General features: G+C 45.0%; 1 protein-coding gene across 2 annotated transcripts in view; it reads right to left on the bottom strand.

Moving 5' to 3' along the window:
* Positions 1–2,523: 2,523 nt before the first annotated feature.
* The window catches only part of fat4 (FAT atypical cadherin 4), a 115,152-nt gene continuing 97,938 nt past the window's right edge, over positions 2,524–19,737 (bottom strand). For both annotated transcript variants that reach the window (XM_061253194.1, XM_061253195.1), the window contains exons 11-18: positions 18,806–18,910; positions 18,015–18,322; positions 13,120–13,205; positions 12,225–12,404; positions 10,099–10,223; positions 9,408–9,637; positions 8,082–8,343; positions 2,524–5,670 (exon numbers count right to left, since the gene is read on the bottom strand). In XM_061253194.1, coding sequence (XP_061109178.1) covers positions 3,722–5,670; positions 8,082–8,343; positions 9,408–9,637; positions 10,099–10,223; positions 12,225–12,404; positions 13,120–13,205; positions 18,015–18,322; positions 18,806–18,910 — 3,245 coding nt within the window. In that variant the 3' untranslated portion in view covers positions 2,524–3,721. The remainder of the gene's footprint in view (positions 5,671–8,081; positions 8,344–9,407; positions 9,638–10,098; positions 10,224–12,224; positions 12,405–13,119; positions 13,206–18,014; positions 18,323–18,805; positions 18,911–19,737) is intronic.

Genomic DNA, 19,737 nt, shown 5'->3' with positions numbered 1-19,737 from the left:
TGTTCTGACATTCTTCTGCTCGTCCAAAGGACGAGGCATCGCTTTGCTCTGGAACACTCACTGAAACAATACTGAGAAATCCTGCAGCTATCACACAGCAGATGACCCCTCTGCTAACTCCTTATGGCTGGGTGATAATTTGCAGATCTGCTGTTATTTCAGATGAAAGCACTTCATGGAGAATAAGGACTGTTTCCTCATGTCCATTTATCACAAATTTAGATGTTATAGATATTTCCTGCGACTCTAGGTAGTGGCTTCCTGTCCAGCTACATGAAGCATCTTACCATTGTGTTGATCGCTGAGCTTTTCAAAAGTAAAGTGCCCAGGACATTGAACTGTAAACAGGCCAGCAAGTATTAGTCCTTGGACGGAGAGAGAGAGAGAGAGACTCTCCAGATAACTGCACAGCAACACGCTGACTGCAGGCAAAGCAAAAACTAAATTTACGTTTAATATGGTTTCCATTAGCAGCCTGTTATCCTGTTACTCTAAGGCACACAGCATTCTAAGTATGTTTCAGCACAACAGGAATTACATCGCCCGAGTTCCCATTTGCCCCAGAATCAGAATTATAAACATCCAAATGCAATTTAAGCAATTAAATGTCGGTCTGCCTTCTCTGAGGCTGATGTAGGCGATGACCTGAACTGTTCCAAACTGATGGAGATTATCTGCACTGATCCAAACTGATGGAGATGATCTACACCACAGGTGTCATACTCCAGTCCTGGAGGGCCGCAGTGTCTGCTGGTTTTCGGGTTGTTCTCAGAACCTGTGGTTCATTTAAGTCATTGATTAGCTAAAGAATCAACACACCTTGTTCTCGAGGCCTTAATTGACAGCTGATTGAAAGGAAACCACAAAAACGAGCAAATTCAGTTTGACACCCCTGATCTACACTGTTCCAAACTGATGGAGATGAGACACCTAACCTCCAATTGCTTGCAACGAGCTGGTCAATGCCTTGCAAGGCAGCCTATCGCCATTGGTGTGAGTGTATGTGAACGGGCGAATGAGAGATAGTAATTGTAATGTGCGTTGGATAAAAGCAGTATATACAATGCAGTCCAGTCCATTAAAAAGATCTGCACTGTTCCAAACTGATGGAGATGATCTACACCACAGGTGTCATACTCCAGTCCTGGAGGGCCTGGTCTGCTGGTTTTCAGGTTGTTCTCAGTTGTTTGCAGTGTCTGCTGCACTGCAAAGGGACTGTCCTGAACTGTAGGAAAAACAGCAGGATGCAGAGACATTTTATGGAAAAGATTATCTTGGTACTGTAGGAGAATGAAGAACTGTTAGTAAGTGAACCACTGCCCCAGAGGAAGCGCCTTCTGGAAGGGTTTGAACAGATTCACCAGCGGTATCGGCAACACACTACAGGATTATACATTTAAGCTTTGTGCAAATTTGAAGCCACATAATCTTAAACTGTCTCCGGAGTGTAGATTTCATATCTGTCTTTCCAACTTTATTTATTGTATGTCTAAGAATAGGATTCACGAGTTTCCAGAGCTGAGATTCACCCTCCCTCCACCACACCCCCTGCCCCCCCCTACAGCTCCGCCTGATTGCAATCCCCTGCCAACCTTAGTTGCTCTGTACAACATTGCCTCCCAGTCAGCAAGCATTCAGCAGCCCCCATCTTGGGCCCACTCAGTCCAGTCCAGTCCTGCTCCCCCCCCACTCAATAAACTTCTCCTCTGTCCTGCAACACACTCCAAACCTGCTCGTCCTGCTTGGATCTGGTCACCCTACCGCCGCCTGGCCGACTGTCGCCGGGCAACAGTAAAACGCAGACAGAGGGCCACCTAAAGCGTCAACGCTGCTTGCCGGTGTTGCCTTTGGCAGGAGCAGGAGGGTCTCTGTTTCAGCCAGGTCCTCGTTTAGCTCTTTGCCTCGGTTCAGCCTGGGACTCTCTATAAACCCCAGACACAGAGAGGCAGGTCCCTGTGGGTCAGAAGTACTTTACCACCCACACTATCCAATAGTAATCAGATACAGGAGCGGGAGAGAGAGTCTTCCAAGTACAGATTCCCCCCCCACCACCATCCTCAAGAAGAAATCTCAGGGTGCATTTAAGACACAAAAACCTCTGCCTTCACCTTGAATGATATGTGCGATTTGCAACTGGTTCTCCAATAATCTATGAGAGATGGTTTTCCCTATTTGGCGGCCATTTCAGGGGAGCTGTTGTGTAGCTACCGGAGTAACCAGGAGCCATCAGTGATGTAAGAGATTGAAGAATCCGTGTCACACACCATATACAATTGACCAGCCATAGTAGCAGCACTTTGCAGCCAGATGTTCAAAACTGCACCATTTCGGTTTCTAAAACATTTATAACGGACTTTACAACTATTTTTCTAATCCTGAATGTAGCGATTTCTTAATGCCACATTCTGTTGTAATACACTCACGTTATTATTATTATTATTATTATTATTATTATTGTTATTCTTATTATTATTATTATTATTGTTATTGTTACACAAATGTAGGTACAGAAAAGTACAGAAATTAAATAAATATTTTTTTATTCTGTTATTGGCTTTTACATGTATAAAGCATTCATTATGTTACAGTTTTATCAAAAGTGGAAAATACTGGTGTTACATAAGTAACAAAAGTAAAAAATAAGTACTTTGCCTTACTTTCCCTGAAAGTAAGAAAATTATTTTCAGCTTTATGAAAATATCCATAAAAACACAGCTTAAGTGATTTAAGTTAATAAACAGTACAAAAGTACAAACCGTACAGTTTTTTTGTTCCTTCTTCAATATTTTTTTACACAAATAAAACAATGACAACTCCTCCTTGGAGGGATTCCGACGAGAAAAGATTTACAAGATTTGATAGTGTTTGTAGGGAGGGTGCGATGATGGGGTTTAGACATGATTCACAAAGCCATCTCCAGAGTCTCACTGGCAACCGCAGCGATATTTGAAAAATATTTGAACCCCCTCCTCCCGCCACCGCCACCCCACTCCATAAAAACGACACAAAAAAATCCCCAAATGTCTGTAAGGCAGCGGTTCGTTTGTCTCAGCTCTCGATGACCCTTCTTCAGATTTCTGAGCCTGAATGAGAGGTGTGAAAGGTATTGGTGCATCCTTGTGACATTGGAAGGGCTAAAACTTAAAGTGCGGTCCAACCGGTGAGTTTGTACAGTCCTTCTTGCACGGAGCATCAAACACACATGCTTCGTTTACGAAGAATAACAAAATAATAAACGTCACCATTTTCTTCGTTTCTTACATTGCTTCTCTGTAATTTCATAGGGAGACATTGCAAAGCAAAGGAAACATTTTTTTAATGAAGTGGAAGCTCAAATATAATGAAATACACTCTTATTATTGGTCTGAAATATGGCCACTTCTATGTATTTGAATAATTTCATGTTGACGTTGATATTGATACCGTTAAAAAAACGACCAACTGGCAAACTTTCACAGAAAAAAGCTGCACGTGTGAAAAAGCTGCACGAGGGACTGTTTTCTACCTTACTGCATTTAAGATCGTCCTATCAGAATAACAACAATAACAACAACAATAACAACAATAACAACAACAACAACAACAGCAAGACATGACAAAATATTTACTGCTGGTTTCAACGTCCTTCATTGTTCATTGCTTTTATAATATTGTCTCCGTTTGACTGAAATACGCAGCGGTTTTACAAAAGAAAGTTTCACTCGGCATAAATAGAAGCTCGTCATACGTATTGCTCGGCCTCCCCCTCGTTGAGTATGGTGACGGAGCCGTCCCCGCTGTTCATCTCAATGTCCTTGACGCCCGCGGCCCCCGCGTTTTCGGGGAGCAGGGCCAGGTCTTTGAAGACGTCGACGTAGTGGCCGAACCCCGGCCCCCAGTTGAGCAGGTTGTCCCAGTTGAAGGTTCCGGCTTGCTGGCCCAGCCGGTGTGGCAGGGTGTAGTGGTGCTCGGCGGGGAGGGCGTTGGGCGACTGCGTTCGGTGTTGGTGGCCAGAGCCAGGGCCCGGCCCGCCCTCGGCGCGGCGGCTGGAATACCGCCGCTGCTTCAGGCGTCCACAGTACTCCTCGTCGTCGGCGTCCGACTCGTTGACCTGCGACAGCTTGGGCACCCGGGAGCTGTAGGGCGCCGGGGGCTTCTCGCGGTCATACTCCATCTCGGAGCAGGTGAAGGAGTCGTGGGAGTCGCTCTCCGACGACGACTCTGGGGCGGGGATCCCGTCGGCCGGGTTGCGGACGCGGGAGAGCGGCCGGCGGCAGTCCTCCTCCGAGGATGAGCGCCCGTGGTCGGCGCTGCAGATGCTGGGGTTTCTCGGACGGGGCGTGTTGAGCCGCTCCACCTCCTCGATGGACAGCCCGACTGGCGGGCCCGTCTCCAGCGGGATCTGCTCTATGGGCTGCTTGAGACGGCTCCCCGGCCTGGAGCCATGCCCGGCCATAGTTTGCGGGCTCTTGCTCCGGCGGCCCAGCCGGGTGGCGTAGCTGAAGACGGCCGGCTGGCAAGCTTCCCCATGGAGGTCGAGCGGACTGCCCTCGCGCCGGGCCAGGTTGAGCTCCCGGGCAGGGCTGTTACGGTAGAAGGTCGTGGGTTTGGCGAAGGGAGCAGGGCTGTGGCGGGACAGGGGGTTCGGGGTGGGGCAGGCCGAGTGGCTGAGAGGCGTGGCCCTCAGGCCAGGGGCGTAGGCGGGCTGGTAGGTGTAGCTGCCGGCCACTAGGGGGAGCGGGGACTGGCGGGCGAAGCCCAGCGGGCTGTGCCGCTGGATGGAGAACTTTGGGGTGTGGCTGCGGAACTGCTTGTAGTGCTGGATGATGTCTGCATCAGAGGGGGCGATGCTGCTGGCATTGTCGATGTCGTAGTGCTCCATGTCGGGGTCCGTGCCGGGGCAGGGCGGGGCACAGGGGGCGCTGGGCACCGTCTCGTTGCCGTGGGGGAGGTCGGTCTCATCATAGATCAGGTAGGGGTTCTCCCGCTCGATGATGTCGGGTTTGGGGTTCCCTTCTGGCTGCTTCCGCACCGCCATGTCGTCCCCGTACGGCGGGATGTTGTCGGGGTCGTCGAAGGCCACGTTCTCGCTCCCCTTCTTCTTCTTCTTCTTCTTCTTCTGCTTCTTCTCCTTCTTCTCCTTGGGCTTCTTCTCCTCCTTGGGCGCTTTGGAACGGCGGCCCCTGCAGTGGTTGCACAGGATGAGCCCCAGCACCACCAGGGCCAAGGCGGAAGCGCAGCTGCCCACGATGGCCGGGACAGCCCAGATGGGCAGGGTGGCCTCCTCCGGCACGGGGCCCGGGGCGCACAGGAACCCGCCGTTGCTGGCCGTCTTGCAGACCGTGCCCGGCGGGCACTGCGCCCCCTGGCAGGCCACCACGGTGTCGCAGGTCCGACCCGTGTACGACTCCGGGCAGGAGCAGGAGAACCCGCCCAGCTGCCCCGGCTCGCAGCTGCCCCCATTGTGGCAGGGCGAGGAGAGGCAGTCGCCGGGCGGGACACACTGGTAGGTGTGCCACTGGCTGACGCACATCAGGCCGTCCCTGCAGGGAGCGCTGCCGCACACGTTGGGGCCCCGGCAGCCGATCTTGACGGACAGGCGGGTTTTGGAGATGGTGGCCAAGCTGTGCTCCCCTGAGAAGGGCAGGCTCTCGCCGTTGTACTTCACGTAGGCAAAGCAGCCGTCGAAGCCTGAGGAGAACAGAGAATAAAACAAATTAATTCGACAGAATATGTTTCCATTGAACAGATATACAGCAGAACATTGGTCTCAAGCTCAGTGCCATGTGTACGCAGGTTTTTATTCCAGCCTCAGATCTCGATAATATAATTAGTTATATTATTTGCTGAATTAGGGCTGTAGGTTTGCACATAATGTATATAAATTGTTGTATGCAACAACTGTTGCTTATATTCTGCGCTTTAATGCAATTAAATGCATATAGCTGAATGGGTCATTGGAATCAATTCAGGCAGCATGAATTGGTTGGAATGAAATCCTGCATACACATGGCCCTCCATGGGAACCACTGTAATAGAATAAAGAGGGTTACATGAAGCCATGGCAAACTGTATCATTGCTTCTGTTTAGACCTGATTGTGAGCTGACATCACCAAGAGGAAGTAGGCACTATTTGGAATGTTTATCCCAGTGGATATGAATGAGACCTACTTCCTCTCTGTGAAAACGCCAGTAAATTAAACATGTAAAACCTGGGTAAAAAATGAAGAGCTGTCAGGATAACAGGAAACTCTCTTGGAATCTTATCAAGACAGAATGGCAGCTTGGAAGGCAATAGATTCTGCGTTTGAATGAGATGGACTGCATCGCAAAACGGGTTGTATGGTTTCCACAACAATGACAGGAACCCGCTAAAGCAATTATCACCGCGGGAATTTAGTTCAGACATTCAACTGTTCAGCATTTGGCTCAAATCTCCACCATGCTTCCTGTAGGAAGACACCTCAACAATTCATATTTTCCCACACTGTTAACATAACTCTTACGTTTGTTATAAATGAAATATGAGCCCTCTGAAAGGAATGATTTTGCCAGACAAATATATCTTCAGTCCAGCATAGATTTAAAATGAAAACCTTAACCATAACAGCATTACTTCATAAAATGTAGTAGTAATCTGATTAGTAATAGAAATGTAGATCTTGTTTGATAAACTGCATCTTTACAAAGCATAACAATGCAAACAAACGTGTGCACAAGCACACAAACACACATGCACACAAGCAGGCATGCATGCATGCATACACTCACACACACACAAGCACACAGACACATACACAAGTCTATAAAGATAATAAAGACAATGATCGAGATCTCCACTGTTATTGGAAGGCACTTGTGGGTTAGTGATACGGTTGACCTGACTGTGTCGTATCACATACTTACCAACACCTAAACCAAATGAGGGTGACATTTTAATGCCAGTCTGTTTGGAAAAGGCTTTTACAGTACTATAATATATCATTACAGTACAGTAATATATCATGTATGTGGTAGCACTAGCACTAGCACACTGCAATACAAATGAAAGAACTTTAAGAAAAAAAACACAGACCCGCACAGAAAAACTGTCATTTAACAAATAAGCAAACATAATGATGACTCTTATTTATTTATTCAGGATTTCGATTTGAAGTTGCTTTTATTCAAACTGGAGACATTTATATTGTGATGTATTGGCTGAAGTGATTGGTGAATGAAGCGGGAAGAAAGGCAGATGCTGTATTTGTTGATGTCTGAGATACAGAGTTTACCGAAGCAGAAAAATTGGGCCGAATAGAACTAGAACAAATAAATATCTGATGATTATAATAGCCTCAAAGGAATCTGGTGGCTTGCGCGTGTGTATTTGCATGTGTGTGTGTATGTGAGTGAGAGAGCGAGAGAGAGAAAGAGAGAGAGGGAGAAAGAAGCAGTTAGTGACTGTATATACATGTTTATGTGTGTGTGAGCGGAGGGGTTATACAGTATTATTTAATCAACAGTAGCTTCCTTGTAACCTCTGATCAGACACGCCAGGTCAGTGCTGGCTGCTACATTGGCCATTTTTCCATCCCAGCACTGAAAACAGTTTGAAGCTATTATGTCCACTCAACCATCAGGCCTTATCAGGACTCCTGTGGTATTTATAATGATTTTCCTTTTATTCAAGGACTTTTCAATAACCTTTGAGGACAATTTTCCAATACTTTGTTTTCTAAAGAAATGACTGAACAGACTTAAATAAAATGTTGACATTTTTACTTGATGACCCTAGCCTCACATTATACCAGATAGCATGCTTTGGAAAAGAGAATGCGGATGTCACGGAAAACACTCTTGGTTGTACTGTTTAGATATATGGGACATCTACTGTATAGCCACAGAAAGGGGAGATTTTCATAAAATTCTTTCTCTTTCCTTTTAAGAGCTCTCTGTGCGAAATGCAAAGTCCAAGCACTTTCACAACTTTGAATTTTCTGCATTCAAAAGGAATCACTTTCTCTGTGGTCAGGGATCCTGGTCACATGATGATATTTGAACACACACACACTCACACACACACATACTGAGCCTCCCTTTCCTTCCCAATGAAACCCACCTGAAGCTGATTTCTGTGTTGCAGAACCAGAGGACACTCCTCCCAGAGAGAGGGTCAGGACGTTGATCCCTCCGAAATCCTGGGTGTGGTGCAGGATCTCTTTGGTGTGCGCCCCGTCTAGGCGCAAGGAGGTGGCCGTCCCGTTCTTCTGCAGGAGTAGGGTGTGCCACTGGCCGTCCGAGAGACCGATCTCATTCAGGGTCCGCTCCACCTTCCCGCCCACACCCGCGTCTGAGATGTAGTGCAAGACCCCGTTCTTCAGCTGAAAAACACACAGGGGATAACTGCTGAGTGGTTTCTTGGTACTGCTGTGTCATTTCTGGATACTGGTGCATGATTGCTGTGTGATTTCTCATGTACTGCTGTGTGATTTATGGGTACTGCTGCATTATTTCTGGGTGATTTCCGGGTGATTTCCAGGTACTGCTGTAACAAGAGTGATATTGCCTGAGTCCAAGGTGGGATTTGAACCCAGGCCCCTCACTCGTCCAAAGATTTGTTAGACAAACGCGTTACCAGTCAAGACCACTAAAGACCAAACTGCCTCGAGCCAAGGGCAATGGCGTTCTTTGAATTTGAGGGTTACATCATTAGAGTGCGTTGTTGCGGTAACCTGCTACAAGCCTTCACTTTTCTGCACTAGCGAACTAGCCGAGCTAACCCTGCTAGAGCTACGTGATTTCTGGGTTCTGCTGGGTAATTTGGGGTGGCCTGTTGCGTAGTGGTTAAGGTAAATGACTGGGACACGCAAAGTCGGTGGTTCTAATCCTGGTGTAGCCACAATAAGATCCCCACAGCCGTTGGGCCCTTGAGCAAGGCCCTTAACCCTGCATTGCTCCAGGGGAGGATAGTCTCCTGCTTAGTCTAATCAACTGTATGTTGCTCTGGATAAGAGTGTCTGCCAAAATGCCAATAATGTAATTTCTGGGTACTGCTGTGTAATTTCTGGGTACTGCGACAGATCCAGAGAGAGAGAGAAACAGAGAGAGATAGATAAGAAAGAGAAACATATAAACAAAATATAAACAAAGGACAGACAGACAAAGAGAGAGTTGGTTCTTTTACAGTGACTAGTGCTGCTCCTCACAGACACCTTGCAAGAGTTGTCTGTGATCCCATAATTCAGTGGTCATCAACCCTGTTCCTGTAGAGCTCCTCAACTCAAATTTGGCACACTTGATTCTACTAATTAGCATCTCAACAGGATCTTTAGCTGTTGAATAAGGTGTGCTTTGCTGAGGTTGGGATGAAAACCAACAGGACAGTAGATCTCCAGGAACAGGGTTGGTGACCCCTGCTCTAATTCATGGCCACCACTTGTCTCACCTTTACGGTGGTGTAGTTGCTGGTCTCCTGGATGTGGAAAAGAGTCCCGCTCTTGCTTAGGGTGCGGAACTTAACCTCCAGGCTGCTTTGGGCGGGGCGGCGAGGGGTGGGACTGGGGGCGGAACTCCCTAGGCTCTGACCCAATAAAAGGTCACGCTTCTGGGTCTGGCTCATGGAGTAGTCCAGGCGGCCAGTTCCATCCAGCGACAGAGCAGTGTCGGCTGTAACGTCTGGTTGGTGGGGAAAGAGACACTCATCATGAGAGAACATAAAAACAAGGGTGTTTGATTAGGAGAACAGGCCACTCAGCCCATCCAAGATCTTTGCTTTTCCTATAGTATCCAACTAGAGTGAGAGAGTCTCAAACCCCAGTCCTGGAGGGCCACAGTGTATAGGTTTGACTCCAGTCCTGGAGGGCTGCAGTGTCTGCGGATTTAACTCCAGTCCTGGAGGGCCACAGTGTACAGGTTTAACTCCAGTCCTGGAGGGCCACAGTGTACAGGTTTAACTCCAGTCCTGGAGGGCTGCAGTGTCTGCAGATTTAACTCCAGACCTACAGTGTCTGCAAGTTCAATGCCAGTCCTGAAGGGCCGCAGCGTCTGCTGGTTTAGCTCCAGACCGAGAGGGCTACAGTGTCTGCACATTTAACTAAAAATAAAAATAGAAATTAAGAGATGGAAGTGATACTTACACTTCTCGCAGTACTTCCCAGTGAAGCTTTCGAGACACCTGCACTGTTGCCAGGACCAGTGATCCACACAGGTCCCCCCGTGTCTGCAGGGACTGGCGGTACAGGCCCCCTCCAACCTGGGACACCTGCCAGAACAGGAAGACCAGTCAGCCAATAACAGGGCAAGCTGAAGTGGTAAGGGAGGGCCGTGCCTTTCAACAACCGCATTAACATGCTAAAAGATCCTCTTCGCCAACCATTCATGAAGCACTTCTGGAGATGAATGGGGGAGACTGCCTCTTTTTGTTCAACCCAATGCCCTCGAACAAGAACAAAACAAGAGATCTTCTCCCTATGCATTCTTCAAAGTGTGCAGGTCCTTAACAACTCAAATAACTTTTACTTTCAAGTTTTCCTGCATTTACGTTTCCCTAAACAGTTCTTGAAAATGTTCTGTACAAGCTAGCACATTGAATATATTGCATATTAGCTGGCGCCATAAGTGAAGTATAAGAATGCTTATTGGTGCTATAGCCAGAAAGTATTCAGACCCCGGCAGCACACTTTAATGTGTTGTAGATGTTATTTTAAATTGATAAAATTGCCATTTTACCCATAAATCCACACTCAATAGCCCATAACAACAAAGTAAGAACATGTTTTCAGACAGTTTTGCTCATTTATTAGCAAATCTCTCATTTACATAAGTATTCAGAAATTAAATAATTCAGTACTTTGGTGAAGCTCCTTGGCAGCAATTACAGCTTTGAGTCTTCTTGAGTAAGTCTCTACAAGATTTGCACACCTAGTTTTGGGCAATTTATCACATTCTTCCTGGCAGGTCCTCTCATGCTCCGTCAGATTGGATGGGAAGCATCTGTGAACTGCCATCTTCAGGTCTCCCACAGATGTTCTATCAAGTTTAAGTCTGGCGCTGGGGCAATCAAGGACAGTCAGATGCTGAAAGGTGAACTGTCCCCTAGTCTGAAGTTGTGTGCACTGTGGAGCAGGTTTTGCTTCAAGGACCTCTCTGTATTTGGCTGCATTGATCCTTCCCCCAATTCTGACCAGTCTTCCTGTCCCTGCCGCTAAGAAGCACCACTACCATTCTTCACTGTAGGGATGGTATTAACCAGGTGATGAACAGTGCCTGGTGTTCGTCAGACATAGTGCTTGGAGTTCTTGTGAAAGAGTTAAATTTTTGTCTCATCAGACCAGAGAATCTTTTTCCTCATGCTCTCAGAATACTTTAAATGCTATTTGGCAACTCCAAGCGGGCTGTCATATGCCTTTTACTCAAAAGTGGCTTTTGTCCAGCCAATCTACCCTAAAAGGCCTATTTGACAGAGTCAGGCCTGCTGAGATGGTCATCTTTCCAGCAGGTTCTACCATCTCTGCAGAGGACTTCCAAAGCTCTTTTAGAGTGACCATTGGGTACTTGGCCAACTCCCTAACCAAGGTTACTCAGTTTGGCCGGACGGCCAAAGTCAAGGAAGAGTCCTGGTGGTTTCAAACTTCTTCCATTTCACAATTATTGAAGTAACTGTGCTCCTGGGAACACTCAAAGCTTTAGCAATGTTTTTCTTTTTTCTTTTTTTACCCTTGCCTAAAATGGTGATTTTATCCATTTAAAATTACATCTAAAGGGTCTGAATACTTTCTGAAGCCACTGTACATGCACACTCATTGGTCTGGGAATGTTGTTTATGTATGCACTTACTGTATGTGGTTCTGGATGAGAGTGCCTACTAAATGAAGGTAATGTAAATTAGGTAATGCAGTAGTAATGTATAACGGTGGGGCAGCCTGTAGCCTAACAGCTAAGGTACATGACTGGGACTGCGAGGTTGGTGGTTCAAGCCCTGATGTAGCTACAATAAGATCAATGTAGCTGTTTGGCCCTTGAGCAAGGCCCTTATGTTGGTATTGGAAATGGTACAAGTGTCTTGCTTCATGTAAGCCATTTATCAAGTCTCTGTGATGCTCATTTCTGGAGTTATAAAGCCACAAAGTAGAACAATTCTGGGTTGCCAGATTTGCCATCTGCGCAAAGGGGTTAACCCCACAGGGACTCCTCTAGGGAAAATTGTCCCCTGCTTAACAGTAATCAACTGTAATTTGTATTTATGTTACGATGGTAGTCGGACCTGTCGAGGATGCCGCGAGACGCCAGGGCTTGCCCGGGCTCCAGAGGTCGGCCGTTGATGGCGAGCTCCATGATGCAGCCCACAAAGTCGTGTGTGGCGACCTGCCCTCGGCGGTGGAGGATGGGCTCAATGGAGGACACGCCCCCCACAGAGAGGCGATTGGGCTGAACGTCCAGGATCCTGCGTGGCAAATGAACACGCCAGGGGTCATTGCGTTGGCAGGGCAACAACACAGTTTGAGTAACCTCCACTCCACCCTGGGTCTTTATATAAAAACTTCAGTTGACTGGAGCTAGCTGCCCACCCAGCCCACACACAGACAGACACAAGCATACTGTATTTTCATCCACACAATCACTTTAGGCCAGGTCTTTCAGCTTATTTAATTTTCTGTTTGTTTTTAATAAAAGGGATACTTTGTGAAATACCACCCTCTCATATGTGACTTTTTGTGTTATCTCCTGTGCTCTGGTTATTCTTGAAAGCCAGCCTTTGTTTAGGCTCAGGACCTCCCATATCTCTCGCCCCCCTCCCCAAACAAAACAAATATAAATAATAATAATAATAGACTTCAACAACTGAAAGAGGCAATGCATATATATATTTGCCAATATTGAGAAATGTTGCATATATTTTCTAATATTTGAATTCAGTATGTACCAGTTTGTAAAACGGAGCACTTTCCAACTTGATTACCAACTTTATTATTAAATTTAGATTTAGATTACCAAATTATTATTTCATGACTGTACAAACAACACTAAGTCATTTCATTGAATTCACTTGTGAATAACATGCGGTGCCACTGTCACTATTCTGGTGCTTTTAGCTATTTGGCCTTGTATATCTAGTGTGCTGGCAATAAAATGAACGTAATCTGTAAACGCCATCTCACCAGTCTGCATGGACGGCCACATTGCTGACAGCACAGTATCCAGGGTCCTGACTCTCTCCACACACGTCCACCGTCAGGGAAGCAGCCTACAGCACAAAGACAGGTCACGGTTAAACCACACATTTTATAGGCTAACCAGATGGTGTGCTTCATTTCTTCCATCCTCTCCCCTACCTACGGCCAGCAGGGTCTGGGTAGGTAGTAACGGGAGTTTTTCGAAGCCATACAGTGCAAAAGATGGTTTCTGTTCATTGTTATATACAGTATACGATGAGTGTATGAGCTATGAGTCTGGGAGTAAACAAGAAGCCACACGCAAAGGATGCCAACTCAATCTCATTTTGATCATCTTTGCATTATAAGTATGAGATTATGATTCCATATGCTACAACCGTGTAATATTCTTCTCACCAGCAACCGAATGAACTTCAGTCAAAACCACAGAGTGAGTGAATCACTGCATGTCTTTCCCTGACTGGCTTCAAGTGAGCTAATGTGAACACATTCCTGAGTGACATTAATTTCGTCTGAGGTTCAGCCAGTGAGAGGAGCACTGGTCTCAGATCAGTTCTGCCAAGGCTTTGGTGGGCAAGAGGCCGCAGGGAGCTACTTGAGCAGGTTACCTTATGTCTTATTCAGACCTAGGGCAATTACATAATTGTTTTGGATTCAAATACTTTTCTACGCTTTACTGAGCTTGTCTGGTGTATTGTAACCCATGAATAAATACTGTCAAGAAGTGTAAACCCATCTTCTGGTTCTTGTTTGGCTGAATTGCACCAGGCAAGATCAATCGAGCATGGAAAACTGCATATTTGACCGAGGGTCTGGTCTCATAAAAAAAAAAGTTATATCCAAAAAATGTTTTAAGAGCCAGCAACGTGCCCTCCATCCTCTCTGCTTGGGCCACACAGTGGAAAAGAATAAATAAACGGAGTGTGCACATGCACAGATTAGCTTGAAAAACAAAGACCGGACTATTTCCACGTGCACCCTAACTCTGTAAACATATCTTAGCGGGCAGAGTTGTTAAGCCATGACCAGCCAAGAGACGCAACAAGGGGGGGCGAAGCACTCCTATTCCTAAGGGCAAATAATAATTCCTAGCATTTCTAAAGTGCTTTTGACATACTCAATGAGGGGGAAACTCGCCTCAACCATCACCAATGTGTAGCACCCACCTGGGTGATGGAATGACAGCCATTCTCACCACACATCAGCTGGGGTGGAAAGGGAGAGAACAATTATATTGCCAATTAAGTCAGGGCTTGATTAGGAGGCAGATTAAAAGGGAACATTTTGGGGAATTTAGCCAAGTTTCCTTGTTCAAGAGATTTTTGGAGCCTCCTAGCTCCTGGCTCACAGCTCCTACGAAAACGGTTTGGATTGTCCTTAAAGATGGCAAAACTCTATCAGTTTCTGGGTCAGGCAAGGAACAAGAAAAGAAAAAAGGATCAAATAAGTGACTAGAATGAGACTGTGACATCCTGGCTGGATCTCAAACAACAACAACGCTGCCTTCTTAGGCAATATTCCAGGAATGCCGCCCCATTTGGAATTTAGCAAAAAGCGATGCCTTCTAAGGTGCCTTTTTTAAATTAGTCTGTCAACTGCAGCATTTCATGTCTGTATTGTGCATACTGTATGACAAATAAAATTCTACTTGACTTGGCCTTCATTTGAATGATTTTGAAGACAGTATGCATGGATATCCCATAAGTCTTTGCAATTGCCTCAGGCTTCTTACTTCCCTTAAAATAACTGCGGCTGAACACAGCAGCAGTGTTTGCGTAGAACTGTGTAAGAGCTTATCTACAAGAGTGGCTGCACAGCAAGCGTGATAATTCATTGTAGTTATATTTTTAAACTACATTTTAATTTTTAAGACTGGAATAAAGAAAGAATCTGTGAGCTTTCCATGAACCAGCCTGCTTTCTTGCTAGTAATCATGCATCCTTACGCATCACGTAATCATGTTACTTTTTTGTGACTTCAAATGCATTCCATTATGTGCTGCCCAGGCAGCTCCAAAAACTCCTTCGAAGGACAGCAACTAATCCGACAGCGAGGCAATGAGGCAACAAGGCAGCAAGGCACCAACCTTCGATTTGATACACAGCCAGTTTCAGAAAGCAGGATTACTGAGTTAGCGGGATAAGTGCACTAAGCAAAGGCCAGAACCCTCATGAAACTGGAACATAGACTGCATTTAAGAACACGATGTGTCGAAAATAGAAAACACGCCCACAAGCTACCGACTGTGGGAGGCAAGAGCGATGCCAGGCGATTTAATCGGAGGATGTGTGGCTTCACCGTAATTACTTACACAGGCACACTCGTGCTAACTGTAAGAGGAACAAGAGAAGACAGGGGGAAATAATGGAAAATTATACTCTTTTGTATAAAACATTAACCCGAGTTTAAAGAAAATAATATACACCGTTTTAATGTTCGGTTAGAGAAAGGATCAGAAGTGTTACGCATCAGATCCATATGTTGAAAAGTAACCCTTTTTTTTTTTTTGCTTTCCCCCACTAGGCCTGATGCTAGACCGCAGAATACACACACACACACACTGAAGTCTTACGTACGGCACGGGTAATGCCTTTTAAAATGGCTTCTAAATGAATATCAAATACTCTCTGTCCAGCCATGGAAAAACTGGAGCGTGTTTCTCTTTGGTTAACATTGGGGGGAGTGGTATAAACACTGGTAATGAGTTTAACAGAGGACTTTTATGTAATAAAGCATCCCAGGTTTACATAAAGTCCCATAATGCACCACACAAGAAAAGCTAATGGGGACACCCATGTTAGCCTTTTTATATTAATTGTATTTAATAGCCTTTTTTTTTTTTGTGTGTGGAGGTAAAAAAATTTTTTCCAATAAACTTGCTTTGACTGGATGAAAAACAGAAGGTACTACAGAAAAAAGTGAAAATATGGAACTGAGATGGAAGTTGGCCTAACACAGTAGGCAAGTGATGCATGCAGTTTCCTGAAAAAACCCTTACCCTAACACCTTCGGCTGAAGATGCGATTTATCATAAATGTCTCTCAGTTATACTAGTGCTTTTCATGTAAATAATGTAAATAATAAATAATGCTAATAGGGTCCCCTGAGCTAAATGCTCACTGTATGTTCACAAAAAAACTACTTTAATTAATGAAGTGTAGCTTAATTAATTCTTGTAACTTATAGTTTCTATTAAAAGCAAAAATAGAACATGCCTTATTTCTTTATATTTACACCTTGGGAAGCAACAGATTTAATGTATGGTAGATATTGTTTCAGAGAATTCAGTTTTAGGACCATCTAAACATTCAGGACAGGTTTTACACTGGTCCTAATTTACAGTGTGTTGCTGTGGAATTGTGTTTCTCGCCTCATCTCATTCTGAGCTACACATTTTCTCTCCTATGTCACTGCACTCCGGGTCACCTCAGAACCTGACCATTTAACGATTTTACCGGTTTCCTACCAAATCCCTACACACTATGGGAAATGACAGATTTTGAGCCCTGCTGGAGACTTACTTTTGAAACGTTTGACAAGCTGGTGACCCCCCCGCCACCCGGTTCCAAACAGTCTCACAATACGGTGAAAGAAATTGTAAGTTTGGGGGAGAAAAAATACATTTTTGGTCGTCGACAGTGTAGGGCCTCTAACATAAATCAAAACAAGTTTGGTTTTCAGACGTAATTACAGACTATATAAGCCACAAACAAAACTAGCACTGTGAATAGTGTAATTATAATCCAAAGGCTTAAAATGCCTGTCAAATGTGGAGGCCAGTATGATTTTCTTTGGACAGCACTTCCACAATTAAAAATCACAGGAAAAATCTGTTGGCCGAAAACGGACTGGACTTGCTGTACACATGTGTCAGTTTGTAAGTTTAAATTCTATCTGTGTCATCTGGCCTTTCTCACAGTATATTTTTTGCATAACAGGCATTCTTGTAAGGCATTAAACGTAACGGTGTGCAGACACAAAATCAATCTCAATCGTAATTTGCTCTGTGTTTGGTTTTGGGTTTGAGATAAACGAGTCCGGTGCATCCATCCCATCTGAGAGGCCTCTGAGAGCCCGGTTTTCACTCTGTACCTAAAACACAGGGGGCTGAACTCACTCGTTTATTATACTGGAAGAAAATGAACACCTGACAAAATCTAGTGACCTGAAAAACCGCACTAATAAATCAAAAAGAACCAACTGATTTTACAGCAAGATTAGCAACCGCAATAGTTTCCTGATAATGCTAATCAAGGTATTTCTTAGTATTTCTTCGACTAATAAGTATTTCCTAGACTGATAAATGCTTCAGACTGATTGAATAGTGAATTGATTTATTGAAGGACTGACTTGAAAGGAGTCACAGAAGAAATTGAATTTTGTTCGCCTTTACTTTCATGCATAGGCAACTTTGGGGGAGACTGCTGCACTGCTGCACCACCTAGTATTGCATAGTCAAACATCAAGTCACGCAAACATACTGGCTAATCTAGCAATTAACTAGGGTGATATTGGCTCAGGCGGTAAGAGCAGTCATCTGGCAGTCAGAGGGTTGCTGGTTTGATCCCGCCCTGGGTGTGTCAATGTGTCCCTGAGCAAGACACCTAACCCCCAAATGCTCCTGACAAGATGGTTGGTGCCTTGCATGGCAGACAATGGCTGTGAGTGTGTTTATGAACAAGTGAATGAGAAGCATCAGTTGTACAGTGCTTTGGATAAAGGTGCTAAATAAATGACAACCATTTAATTCATAAGAGAACATCAGTCTCCCTGTCTCCCCCCAAACCTATGTGTCTCAGAACAGGAAATGGTCACTCAACTCATGAAATGAGAACAGTCTAAACATTGTAGTCAATCGTTTGGAATAAAATGGTGCTTACCATCCCAGCTCTCCTGGCAATGACTGTGTGGAACTGTCCATCAGAAACTTTCTTCATGGTCATCAGCTTGTATGTTCCGCTGCCGAGGTTGAAGGAGAACCGCATTCGGCCCTCAAAGATCTCCAGGGCCAGGAACTCCGCCTTGTCTCCTGTCTGGTTGTCATGGTTATACATGAGGAGGGCATTGCTCTTGATGGTGGCAAACTTGATATAGATGTAGTTGTTGTTGGGGTCCAGGCTGGGAAACTCCATGTAGGACAGTTCCTCGAACCCATAGCTGTTCAGCTCACAGTGTTTTCCAAAGACGCCTGAAAGTCAAGGCATCCGCAGATGATAAGAATTCAGATGGAAAGGAACAATGTGAAATTCAAACACAACAAATTTCTGAAAGCAAACATTAACATGGAATACCATCTTTTTGCTAGAAATTAGGACAAAGAAAAGTGCTCCAATGAGCTGTCTATTTCTGCTTTTCCTGGCAAAACATACATAACTATTGGTTAACATCATAAGGACATGATGGAATATTTCAGTTTTATGAAACTTCTTTGCGATCACAGATTAGATGTGATCCCCGCAGCAAACACAGCACACGGAAGAAAGAAAGAAAGCAGCTCATTAAAAAAAAAGGCATTTTACAGTATGGCAAGCCAAAAAAGTGTTAGTTCAGCAAGCTCCAGTCTGGAAAAGTGTTCAGAGAAAGAACACAGCAGGGGAAGCAAGGAAACTCCTTTAAGAATGGATAGCCTCTGGCCTTGTCGTCAAGACTCCAGGCAGATCACATCACTTACCGAAGGGACAGTGACAGTAATACCCATCCAGCCCGCTCTGGCAGGAGCCGCCGTTAAAACAAGGGTTACACTCACAGTAATTGATGGCAGATTCACACGTTTTTCCTGGGGGGGGGGGGGGGGGGGATGACAAAACAAAATGGCAAAAAATACAAAATGGATGAAAGTAGGAGGTGTGAGCAAATGATGAGCAGTGTCACACAGTACATGCATGGTACCCAAACACCCATCCAAACCCTCCAATTTAAGAATGTTTATCAGGACCCGTATCCCACAAATGCCTTTCCATATCCACGATCACAGCCCTGCAATAATTCAGTAAATCTTGAACCTTGTAAACTGATGCAATTTATATGGCCCCCTCCCCACACACACACACACACACACACACACACACACAGACATTAAGATGACACAGGAGATAAGCTACATTCTGTTATAATCTTGGATAAAAGGAGACACCCAAAGTAAAGCTAAGACAAAAACATAATGTAAATGAGGAGGATTAAAACAATAATATTGAAAGAAGATATCTGCTGTGGCAGATATAACACAATGCATGAGGGGTGTGTGCGTATGTAGGGTTGGGGGTGGGAGTGGGGGGCGTATGTTGGAATTTACCTATTGTGAAGTTGATTTTCATAGTGTTTCAAGTGCTGATTTGTATCAAGCTAAACAAAATAATTTACATTCTCAGTCCACCTCCCACCCCAAACAGCAGAAAAAAAAACTGTGAATAAAAAGTTTGTATTGAGGGCAACCAAACTACTGTAAGTCAAGAGGTATATTTCTTTAGGACGGTCGTTTGTCTGTGAATACAACATAAAATGGCTTACGGTCATTTGTGGTGGTCATAATGATGAAGGACAGTAATGACTTAATCATTCACTGCCGATGCAAAAGCGGTCTGCACGGGGGCCCATTAAAAAAAA

The sequence above is a fragment of the Conger conger genome, chromosome 8, assembly GCF_963514075.1.
Source record: "Conger conger chromosome 8, fConCon1.1, whole genome shotgun sequence".
Lineage (NCBI taxonomy): Eukaryota > Metazoa > Chordata > Actinopteri > Anguilliformes > Congridae > Conger > Conger conger.
Note: the sequence above shows the minus strand (reverse complement) of the source record. Positions and strands in the feature narration are given on the sequence as shown.